Source organism: Schistocerca americana, chromosome 2, assembly GCF_021461395.2.
Source record: "Schistocerca americana isolate TAMUIC-IGC-003095 chromosome 2, iqSchAmer2.1, whole genome shotgun sequence".
Lineage (NCBI taxonomy): Eukaryota > Metazoa > Arthropoda > Insecta > Orthoptera > Acrididae > Schistocerca > Schistocerca americana.
In genome coordinates this window covers 737,818,955-737,831,496 of record NC_060120.1, presented here as the reverse complement: position 1 = coordinate 737,831,496, position 12,542 = coordinate 737,818,955, and the positions used below count along the sequence as shown (strand labels likewise).

Below are 12,542 nucleotides of genomic sequence, written 5' to 3'. Positions count from 1 at the left end.
ACAATTCCACAAATTTGCATCACACAAGATAAAACTAGCAGCAAAAACTTGTTTGACGGGACCAATCTAACTACTGTTGCCTACCCCCTCCCTTTCCCTCATCATGTAACATTGAGGCAGTTGGCAATAGCATTAATCTATAAATGAGCAGAAAATAAGACTGTCACATGTGATATATCAGTCTGTAAATAAGCACCATAATGTGACAAAGTCCAGTCAGCTAAATGTGAGAAATAGTAGATTCATGTAAGTCCTCACACTGCTACTGTTCCTCTTTCCATTTCATCCTTATTTTCTATGTTTGCTGCAGACCTACATTGTACCAGCCATTCAGCATTCACCAAGTCCTCGTCCTTAATGCTCCCTCTTTCTCCTTTTATTCCTGCTTTCGTAATCTCTAATTCGTTGTCCTACAAAGATACTCCTTCCTCACTCACACACTGGAGACCATTTACACAAAAGGTGAACTCCACTCCAATATAGCCTCAGAATAATCTGTGTGGAAGTCTATCACTTTTGGTAATGGTGCCGGGATGCCAATGGCGCATTGTCATTAACATCACCTGATAAGCTGTGATGAATATTTCGTGAGTTGTGCCCACACTCTACCCAATTAAATCACAAGGACTACCTACACGCTATTTCAAAAGGCTATACTGACCTTTCTGTAGCATGCCTTTTAAATCACAGACGACTCAGTGTGCAGACATACCTGATAAGTGCTTATTTTCCACTAAATGTGTTAACACCATGAACAGAATCTACATCATCACTAGGCAGCAATGCCAGGTGATTCTTAGTCACCTGTGCAGCAGTTGTAGCCCTCTTCCAGAAAAAAGCCACTACCCCCACCACAAACAAAGTCACTCTTCAGTTTACAGACAGTCTGCATCCAACTTCCCTTGGCTTCCACACACACACACACACACACACACACACACACACACACACACACAGCTAGCACCAAATTAACATGAATGGGATGTCCCCAAACAGAAGCTTGTCAGCCAAATGTCACATATCTCCAACAATAATGTAGAAATTCACAATGAAGCCACATGACAATTCCTGCCTCAGGAGGAAAGCAAGTATCTTTACTAGGTAACATTGTGACAATCAGAAGCTTCTGCTGTGTCCCCTAGCAGCTACAAGCATACCAAATTTTCCGAATGCAGAATTCTTAAGATTGTTTAAAAGTGCCAAACATAAAATGAATTTTATTTTCCTGGCTCTTATTTTTGACTGACTCACAATCTTTGTACACTGAGTTCCTTTTTTCACCTCTGTCACTGGATTCATTACTTGAAATAGTGAAAAATCACAATTTGGCACAAGACGTGTACATTAATTAGTTAAAACTACCTGTTTCAATCAAATAATCAACAGGTGTAAAAAATAATATTGATTACAGTACATGGTTGAAATGTGATCATTTGTATTACTTCAGGCTGTTTAATTAAATAGCATACTCTACACCTTCTCCTTACCTGAGCTTTTTTAGTACTTTGCACGAGCTTCCTCTTACTCTTTGTGAAACACTGAACATTGCAGCCACTATTAAGTTGTCAAGAGCCTGAAACAAAGAAGAACCACGTCAGACATATTTTTAATCTAGTGTCCATATTGTTGCACCATGACCTTGTCTAGAGCATGGAACGGCCTGGTGCCAATGCAGCAAAATGATGTCATAGGGAGAGTGGTGTCATCATTATGATGATTACACATTATGAAGTACGAAGACGAATTCAAAGTCCAAGAGTATTTATTCAGTACGCTAACACTGTAGTATACACCAACCAGTGAAGCTGAGACACTAGATATGACAGTGCGTCCAGAAAAGCTGACTGGATGAGAAAAGCAAGCCAGGCAAATCACTACTGCTTCATGGTGGCGAGCGAGTGTACTAAATTGTTTCCATTTCTGGGCTAAAGCCCTGGTGAGAGGAAACACTGGTTCACATAAGTATTACTTGAGTCAAACCTTCTCTTTGTGTGTGCCCAGATGTTCTCAGACAGTACGAAAATGTTTACATGACGCATGGCTACATAACCACGGCCAGCCTCCAACTTTTGAGATGAAGGTCACAGTACACAATGATACAGCTGGTCACTACTCTGGACTTAGGCTCCAGAAGCTACAGGCACTGGCCCAAGCAGAGGATAGTATGTGGGATACCTGGCATCTCCACACTGCCAAGTTACCTGCTGGATGACTACCACCTGAGGGCATTATCTCCCTGGTGGGAAGTATGTGCAAGTCTGCCTGACTACCCCATCAAGGCATGTCAGTTCTTGGGGACCTTGTCGCTGACTACCACCCAGGGCAGGCACATGTCTTCGATGCTGACCACGCTGGGGGCTCAGGTTTGAGTACAATCCTTCCCTATGTTGTATTCCACAGCCCGAGGCAGGCATACAGTCCGGACGTGGTTGCCATTCATCAGCTACAGTGTGCAATCCCAGTCAGCTACTGCCAACCTGCAACATCAGTGGTGACACTGCCTATGCACGCTGCTACCCAGGCAGTCCTGCTGACACTGGCTCACTTTTCAATTTTTTAATTTCTTTATATTCATCTGTTTCCCTCTATAAGTGATTGCGGGCGGACATATTACGAGTTCCGTTGAGTTAATGTTGATAAAAAATCTGTTCATCTCTATAAGTGATAGCGGGCGGACGTATTACAAGTTCCACCAAGTTAATATTGTTAAGCAATCTGTTTGTCTCTATAAGTGGTAGTGGACAGACGTATGAAGAGTTCTGCCACATTAATATTGTTCAAAAATGTGTATCCTAACTGGACATTAAGGAGACATTGTATGTGAAATTCGTTGAAATTCGACATTTTCTGTTTTCTACTCCATAATGTACTTTGGACTTTCCTGAACATTTTGGTACACATACATTAAAATCAGACAATTGTGAGACCTTCAAATAATATTTTGAATGTTGCCGTGTGACTGTCAAATTTTGCGGCTACACATACACTGCCACAGTTGAGCAGTCGTATCTTGGGAACTACAACACAGTCTAGAAGGCTGTGAATTGCTTTGTTTTGTGCCTACTGCTATGTCTCAGAATTTGGCATTAAGAATAAACAAATCAGTCGTTTGTTTCTAATACTAGTTTTCGTTAAAAGTACTGCGATTATCGGCTATTTTTGTAATAAGCTAACTTCTATTACTTTTTATATGTAAACAAAATGACTAAGCATAAAAGTAACTTCAGGAAATGCAAATTTGCGGGTAACAGATGTGTGAGACCTGCATTCATCGAATATCAACTGATGAAAAGCCATGTCATGCTTCATGTCCACCTCCACCAAACACTTAGTGTAGTAAATATAGGCAAGCTGAATTTTCTGGGGCCCTGCATAAATTTACACATAAACATTCTCTTCCTTCAGCAGTAATGGAGGCAATCAAACCTATTTACAGAGATGTGGCAAATCCTGAACTACTAAAGAAGTTATTACATGGGAAGATCTAGAATGTGAATGAGTCCTTCAATACTGTTGTGTGGTGCTATGTGCCTAAAAATGTACTTGTTGGCCTTATGACTCTAAAGTTAGCAGTGTCTGATGCTGTAATAACTTTTAATGATGGGAACTATGAAAGACTTAAGGTTCTGGAGACGTTAGGGGTAAGATTTGGACAGAACAGAACTAAAGGATTGCGGGAACTGGATTAGCTTCGTGTACATGAAGCAGAGTTTGCTGCTCAGCAAATGAGAAAAGAAGCAAGAAAGAAAAGGAGGCGGCAAGCTCTGGACTGTTGTGACACTGAAGAAGACACAGAGTATGGGCCAGGGCAATTCTAGCGCATAAAAGATGCAGAAATGTATGTCTGTATAAGAATTTATAAGAAAAAAAGTTTTAAACCTCAATTTCTCTGAACTACATTTTTTGCAATAAATGACCCGTTTTCTAAAAAAGTACTGATGGTAGAGACGAAATTTTCACAGCATGCCAAGTGTGAGATTCAACATATATGGAACTAGAATAATTCAAATATCCTGAGTTGTTTTGTTTTTATGTTCATTTATTTACAAAATTCTGACAAATTGAGTGTTTGAAAAAAAAAATATATAACATGCCCCACAATACAATTTTAGTAATATTTCTAGTTCAGTATATCTAGAAAGGTGTGCATTCAATAATTATGGAAAATAGTAAGTTGGTGTCTTAAAAAGTTTACAAGATAATAGGTCACGAAATTCGATAATTTAACATTGGTGACACAGGACATACAATGTCCCCTTAAAGAAGTGTTATAAAAGTTATTCGGGAGATGAAGTTTATTAAAAAAAACATCTGTTCATCATTCCGCGATGTGCCGAGAATACTGATCTCGAGATGATCGAAGCAAACAAGAGGAATTTGCGTGAACAGAGAAAGGGCGATCCTCATAACCAGCTTTAAGCACAATGGAGATAACGAGAAGTACCTAAATTTAAATGGTGAATGTTGATCTTAAATGTAAGGTCTGTTGATATTAGTGCCAGTTAAAGTTCACTCAGGGTATGTGTACCTTCCAATTTCTTTCAGTTATTCTTTCAAAATTTCTCTTTTAATTATTTAAGCAGCAATTTTTAATCAGTTTCCAATATATATTATACCTTATTTTCCCCTGCCTCTATTCAATGGCAATCGTTCCAAGGACAGCGCCGAGCAGAATATGACAGACCTCCAATTGTTGAGATAAAATTGTTTTGAGATAAATGATCCATTTTTTCGTTACAAGAAACTAATGAGGCCTTTGTTGCATTTGTTACAGGTCCATGAGATTGGGACTATTAACAACTTGAAGGAGCAAATTAAAATTAAATTCTGCCTACATACGAGATGCGCCGGGAATGCGGATTTCAGCGGTTAAGGTAGGAAGCTGCTTGCTATGCTGTATGCTTATATGGCCGCGCTTGGTGCTGTCTCTCTCACAGTAGATAAGCTCTTTTCCTTCCAATTAATATCTTGTATGGAAAGTGCATTTCTATAGGAAAGGTGAAAATCTGTGTAAAGTCAACATCGAAGTGCAAAATAATTCATTCAAATTCCGTAACACTATCAGAGAATAATCAGGTTCATTAACTTGCAGTTGCTCGTGAATATTGTTGTCACGCAATAAGTCCCATGTTAGATTTTTTCTAACAATGAGATCTTGCACCTTTTTTCTCTCTTTATGCCAGACAAAGACACGTTGTGACAAAGCAAACTGGGATAATTTTAATTCCCCTCTTGTTTTGCCATCTGCCTCCTTCATTTTTTTATGTTTAGCTATGTCCCATTAGCATACTTGAATATAATCTGCATTTTCATAAGTGAGAGGTTGGCCTTCAGTTTTCGAGAATATAACACCAGATCTAATTTTATGCTTAATTTTATGTATGTAATTGATTTTCTAATTTATTTTGGCTATTCCTCGTTAGTATCATTTGTTAAAGGGTGAAATCAGTGATTGTTTCGTAACTTAAATTCTATTGTTGACATATGAACAAATATAAACTCTGTAATAATTATAAACATTTGGAAGACGAAACGCTACTACTCTCAAAGTAGTACTGTAGTACCTGTACTGGTTAGAATGACAACAATGCTTCAAATTAAATGTGGAAGAAGTGTTACACAATTAGGCCATGTGTAAAAACAGTGACAGTATCTGCTCCATACATACTTGATTATTCTTAAAGAACTGTGAACTTTGTGGTTAGGTTTTACTGCTCGTAGATGTTCAACAAGAAACCATTGTAGCAGTTTGTGGAGTCTTGCCTGCTAACTATTAATGAGGCTTATCAAAGGTTGCATAATAGTGCACTGGCCATATAACTGTGTATTATTAGGGGGTTGTGAACAGTGAAATTAAAGTACTGTAAAACATAACTGTGCATACATCAGCTACATCATTTAAAGTAGTCAGTGTCGGAATCCACACAACCCATTTTTCAGCCAGTACGTCGACACTGAGGACAACAAATGAAGAAATATAAAGTAGGTGGGACTGCCAGAACATTTATACAATAAATCATTTCTTTATTATTACCAAAGCATTATAAATTAGTATAAACATGGTATGGAACATGTAATTCGCTAAACTTAAAAATATTTCAACATGCAAAGACTTCACAAACTTTTTTTGATTACAATATTACAATACCTGTGTAAACAGCTGTTCGAAATATTTATAGTAAGTGATGAATTAATTGTTAATCACACTCCTTTTTACTCGTCAGATCCAGATATGGCTTCTTGTGACATACACTCCTGGCAAATAAGAACACTTGATGCTGTATGTTCTTTACATATAGGGCTGGAACAATGATGGCAGCAATGCTGTGTCAATCTGTTTTTCCTTTTAGGGCAGTAGTGACATCTTGTGTGAGTGTTTCTCTCCTCCCCCCCCCCCCCCCCCCCCTCGATTCATTTTCTTCTTTAGCTGTCTGTAGTTTGCAAATGAGTACAACACCTTTTATTTTCTCCTTCAAGAGAAGGGATATCCTCTGAATCAACATGTGTTTGATCATGTGGGCTTTTATAAGCTTCATGCTCATTTCTGTGATGAATCTTGAATTAAGTCACTTGTGTTCATCTTATATATTACTTGTGCATTTATTGGTCCGATGTTTGACAAGCAGAAAAACAGTGTAAGAGGCCAGCAGTTGCTTATTTTTGAAACAGAATATTCTGATTTCAAACGGTCGACAACATCTACACCTCTTTTGTGAGATTGTAAAATGTAATGACTTCAGGTTTGTTCGCTTCGCCACTGTCAAAGTCTATATCATCGTCACTGTGCATGGTGGTTAACATTAGAAAATTCTTTTTCTGTTTCTTTTTTGGGACATATGAGCAAATCAAGCAGTTGTTGCTTGGTTTTTCTCCAAATCCAAATATGCTGCTGTTTAGTTGCCTACACTTTATGTCCAGAAGTTCTGGTGTAACATCTCTTTTATTCTACAGTAGAGTACCTACTACTGTGAGTCGATGACTGGCGTACATTTCGTTAGCCAATGGTATAGATGTGAAATAACTGTCCATTGTCACGTTTCTGCCTATTTTGTTAATCGGTCGAATCAATCATAACACCACATTCTCTGCATCATTGGGTACTTGATATGGCCCGGTAGGTTGTTTACCTGCATATACTTCCATATTTAGCATATAAAACGTTCTGGCATCACAGAGTGCATATATCTTGATGTCATATTTTGCAGACTTGTTTGCTATATACTGCCTGAATTTGCAACGTCCATGGAATGGTTCTAAACATCGCGTCGATGTTGTCAGTGCGCCGGCACTATAGTTGTTCTTGCAAACATGCACAAATTCGTCAAATATTTCTTTAATTGGTGCCAGATTATCCGTTTCCTTTCTCTGAGCTCTTGTAGATTTGTGATCAAAACATGTAGCTTGGAGAAGTGTGTGGAACCTTCATTTGCTTATCAATGCAATGAAGAAATCTGGTGCAGTCCCATCAGTGACCCATAGCTCATCAGTATTGAGATGCTGTGCATTTTTCACTCCTGTGAGATATAATACACCAAAGAAAGCAGATAACTTCAAAATCTGTCCATGGGGAGTTTTGAGCACTCCATGAATAAGGTGCTGCCATTCTGTCAAGTTCTTGGTTTGTATATTCCGCAGTGCGACCAATTACGCTATCCAGAAAAAATAATTTCCAGCATTCCAAAATTGTTTTCAAATTTTTGTAACACCATTCACACCTGAGAGCTGTGTTACAATATTCTGACAGGCAGTTTTCGCTGGAGAAGTGTATTGCTTCAACCATTCTGTTATTCCATCCTTACAAAGAAAGGTTTCACAATCTGTGTATTGAGAAACAGCTGTAGCAAAAGTATCAGATTCACTGCCTGACTAACGTGTTGCGGTACTGATCTCTTCATGCTCAGACGGTGCACCAGTATCTGATGACAGACCCTCTATGTAAATATCCTCGTCTAGTGGTTCATCTAGTCACACCAATATCTGTTCCTCTGACATGACTTCTTTCCTGAAAAGTTTCATATCTGACACAGAATGTCATGTATTCCGTATAACGAATTGCTTCATTCAATTTGTAAAACCCAATAAGAATACTTACTTTTCTTATAAAAGACGTAACATATGCTGAACACTTTCAGGAGAAAACAAACTAACACAGCCGCATGTTACAAGTACAAGAAACAGACTAAAAGTGAAGCAAGGCGGTATTCCACGAAAGAAGTAGTAATTGTTACATAAAGAATCCTGTGTTAGAAAAAATCTAACACTGTGCACCACTTCAAATAACGACTATTGTTGAAATTTGATTGTCGAGTCACAGATTAATTGAAGCACGGGATATGAAAGAAAGCATTTCTAGATCGTCAGTTCATTAGCTTTGAAATGTGCTCGAATATTTAACTAAAATCATAAATGTTAGATTTTTTCAAACAACACAATTGATCATGGGTTAATGAGAATATGCGTATAAAACTGCTTTTATTGAGAAGTACCAATACAAACAAAATTTCGTTTTTGAAAATAATTTTTTTCATAATTTTGTTAAACACTGTTCACAATGGAGTCAAAGGAAATGGCCACTGTTGAAGACTCATTACAAAATGCTATATGCCAAGACGTCGGAAATCCGAGCTTGGCAACAGTTGGAAGTAACGCGCCAACTCATGAACCGGCCGATGGCTACCAAAACAAGCAGGTTGGTGTCCCACTATTAAAAAATGATGACACTGGTAATATAATGAATCATGATGTCACTTTTATGACACTTGATGAGACAATTTCTAATGTCTCACCGGGAAACATTTTTTCAAATAGTGAAACTGAAGCACGCAACAGCAAAAGCTCTTTTGATTATTTGCTCACGGGTCGTAAACGCAAGAACAGGAAACAGTTCACAAAAGCAATGCAAATACTAGTGAGACACACACTTTGACACAGCTCATGCAACTAATAACACAACAGTTTGCACAGCAAAATCAAGCATTTAACAATTTCAAGAATAGTATTCATCAACAGTTCAGTGAGGTGAGCAAAACTTTATGCACTGAATTATCTGACAAATTATCCGGTAAGTTCACAGAGCTCGGTAAACAACTAAAACAAGAAATAATTACCAACATGTCCCACAATATAAATATGTTAATGGAAAAAGTAACATCCATAGACTATAAACAGGAACAACTTGCACGTGAGTTACAAAACCTTAGTGAAGCATATTCGCAAATTCAGGAGACGCAATCCAAAGTGGATGCATCGGGAAAAAATGTGACGAATGCAGTCAGTGAGCTGCAAGACGTACGCAAAAACCTACCTACAGAAATACACAAGTTGAGTCTGAGAGTAGATCAGTTAAGTTTGGTGTTAGAATTTGCCAAAAAACATAGAGATGTGTTATGTGCAGATGTAAAGGAAATAACTGAAAAGGCTGAAGCCAGGATGCCGGATAAGGGCAGCACCCTTGCTGAAAAGGTATTGTCAGAATGTAAAATTTATGTCGATACTGTAGCAGAAGCTCTAAAAGAGAAAGAAAGTCAACTTCTAGCTAAAACAGACTCGTGTCTAAAGGAAGCAGAGAAAAGGTTACGAGGCAGTGTTGCTAAAACTACTGACATTCCAAAACAACATATGACAGAAAACAAACCTATGCTTTTAGAGAAGTTACACACCTTCACTGGTTACCCACAATACTGGGTTAGCCCGTCGAAGGAAAATAGCAAAGGTTACACAATGCAACAACACTTGCCAGCAGCTGCACCTGTTGAGCAAGTGCAGTTGCCATGCGCTACCCCACAAGTGAACATAAAGACGCTTGTCACTGACAGCGCGGCATGTTTGTCAACATTACTTGCAGATGAGGGATTACTTAGGCACTGACAATTTCCGATATTTTCCTCTGAAAGGAAAAGAAGACACTCTGTGGTCCTTACCAGAGCATTTCAAAATGTTTTACCTCGTACCTGGACTGAAGCCCAGAAAATTAGATTTGTTGTTGGATACACACAAGCTGACGTTGGGCAAAAATTGAGCAAAAACAATTACAATGGAGGAATAGAGTATGGCCAGCCTGTACAATACGTGCAGGCACAAGCTACTGGCAACAGGCAATAATCAGCCAATCGCTTGGCAAATGCAAAATAACAACAGACAACTGAATAACCTACAGACAGCAGAATTTGGCCAGCAAAGTAACACGCATATGCCGAATAACAAGCAGAGGCAAAGAGAATTTCAGCCTAGAGCCTCTCAGGACACTAATTGGCGTAACCAAACACCAAGGGTCAACATAGTGGAAGTTACACCTAATCCAGAGATCAATGCCACCGTGATGCCGGAAAACTTGAACCGTTCACAGTAGGCCCCCGTTCTGTGACCTTGGAGGAGAGTGGGAGCACGAGCTTGATCGACACTTGCTTTATCAGATACTCACTATGTTGTATACATGAATAATAATATTAGATTTAGGATGCTGGAGAATAACATACCAGAATTTATGTTGCTAGTTGATATGGAAAATTTTTGTCTATGTTTTTTCTTATATGTAAAATGTGTAAATGATAAGGTAAGTGGATGTAACAAGGAAGAATTTTACTTTTGTGTGTCTAGAGATGACAATACTTTAAACACAATGCTTTGCGTTGCATGTAGCCCAGTTGTAAATGAATAAATGAACTTGTGAAACACACGGTAGCATGCACTGCAATACACAACTCACCGCGATGTTAGTGTAATAGAGCGACGAAGCGCATGCACATTGGGGAGAAAGCTAATCAACAAACCGCAGGCGTGTGCGTGCCAGACACAGCTGAAAGTTTTGGAGCCCCCAAAACAAACAAACCCTATGAGCTACAGCCTGCACTAGCATTTTAAAGCCTATTGTATAAACTTGGACATAGAAAATTAAGGGAGAATGTATACTGCAACTATCTACACAATACACACAAACAAGGATAAGCTAAAGGGTTATATTACAAATTTAAGTATTGGAAGTACACGCACTAATTATAATTGAGGGTCCAGGAAACTCTTGCTGTAGGTAAACAAGTGGATGCAATATAAGTAAAAACTGAATAGGAAGTCACATCATGCCTATAATACACTTTATCTTTCAGATTTATAAGCTAAGTAGAGACGCACACATGAAATTAAATAAGATGTGATAGCACGACTGCACACTGAAGTAAATGAATACATGGTTGAATATATGAAAGAGGTATTAGTGACCATCAAGCCACTGTACACTTATCAATGAAGACTTAGTGTTAAGTTAGAATTAAGTTTTCTTCTTCCAGGGAAAGATGCAATGACATATCCTAAAGTGAAGAAAGTAGAATGCTTGTTGAGTGTTAGGTACCATATAAACATAGGAAAGGGCTGCACTGCAAGTAAATATAGTTGTAAGTACGAAGTGCATAGAATCTCTTGTAGCAACTATTGTTTACTTCATTAATTCTTTGAGCTTGATAAATATGCTCCGACAAGAAGTCACTGTAAATTGAAATGAAATGTATGTTAATTTATGCCATAGAGGAAAAATGAATCTATTATTACATGAATGTTATGTAAAGAATGTAAAACCAAGAGAGAGCAAAAGGGGTACCCATATAACTGGAATTGAACAATGTAACGACATTATAATTTAACAAAATGTACTAAACAAAATGACAATCAGAATGTAATGTATATAAGCAATGACAATGACATGTTGGAAAATGAATAGGATAAGTTTATTCTAGTAGTTGCATTTTTTTGTCATATGTATATTATGTGGAAAGGATTCTACAGAAATTTTGTGTAATGCAACAGTACAAATGGGGCTGCAAAACAAAGCACAAAAACTTACAAACCTGCCTGCAAAGTATTAAGTGTGCGTGTGAGATATGTGGGTGTGCGCGTGATGAACTAAAAATGACAATACTTCGTGCAACAGGAATTTTCTGTGCTCAACAACGTCGTAAAAGCATGAATTTTCTGTTCTCGACAATGTCGTAAAAACACGAATTTTCTGAGCTCGACAACATCGTAAAATCATGAATTTTCTGTGCTCGACAACGTCATAGAAGCGGCAAGAAACTTACCTTGTCGGCGGATGTGAGATGTATGGCTGGTGTCCCCACTGAATAAGTGCAAGCAACGAATGGAAATACATTCCTCGGCCCACTGATCTGGAAACTAGTTGTCATCGCATTGAAGGTTTCACAAAGATTCACTGAAAATGAGCTTCGCGAATTTGTGCAGTGAAGACTATGTGAATGCAGACACGGGCACACTAACTTTGTATTAAACACGTGAAAGTGAGCAGGGATGGTAATGGATGTCTAACTGCACACGCATGCTTTGCAAGCTAAACAATGGGCAGATGCTGACTGACAACAATGGGACTATGTGCTTACAGCAAGCACTTCATTGTGAAGGAAAACTTATGTATGTATGTGTTAGGGGAGCTGACACGCCGATATAAATTGGTAACCATATAGGATAACTCAAATGGCCGAAAAATAAAGGCTATGCCCACAATGGCCACAGTTATCAACCCATAAGAAAAGAAATAA

The 12,542-nt window shown here is 38.3% G+C and overlaps 1 protein-coding gene across 1 annotated transcript in view; it reads right to left on the bottom strand.

The window, feature by feature from the left end:
* Positions 1-12,542, bottom strand: part of LOC124593259 — a 108,965-nt gene that overhangs the window by 21,376 nt on the left and 75,047 nt on the right. The window contains exon 12 of the mRNA XM_047131911.1: positions 1,488-1,573. Coding sequence (XP_046987867.1) covers positions 1,488-1,573 — 86 coding nt within the window. The remainder of the gene's footprint in view (positions 1-1,487; positions 1,574-12,542) is intronic.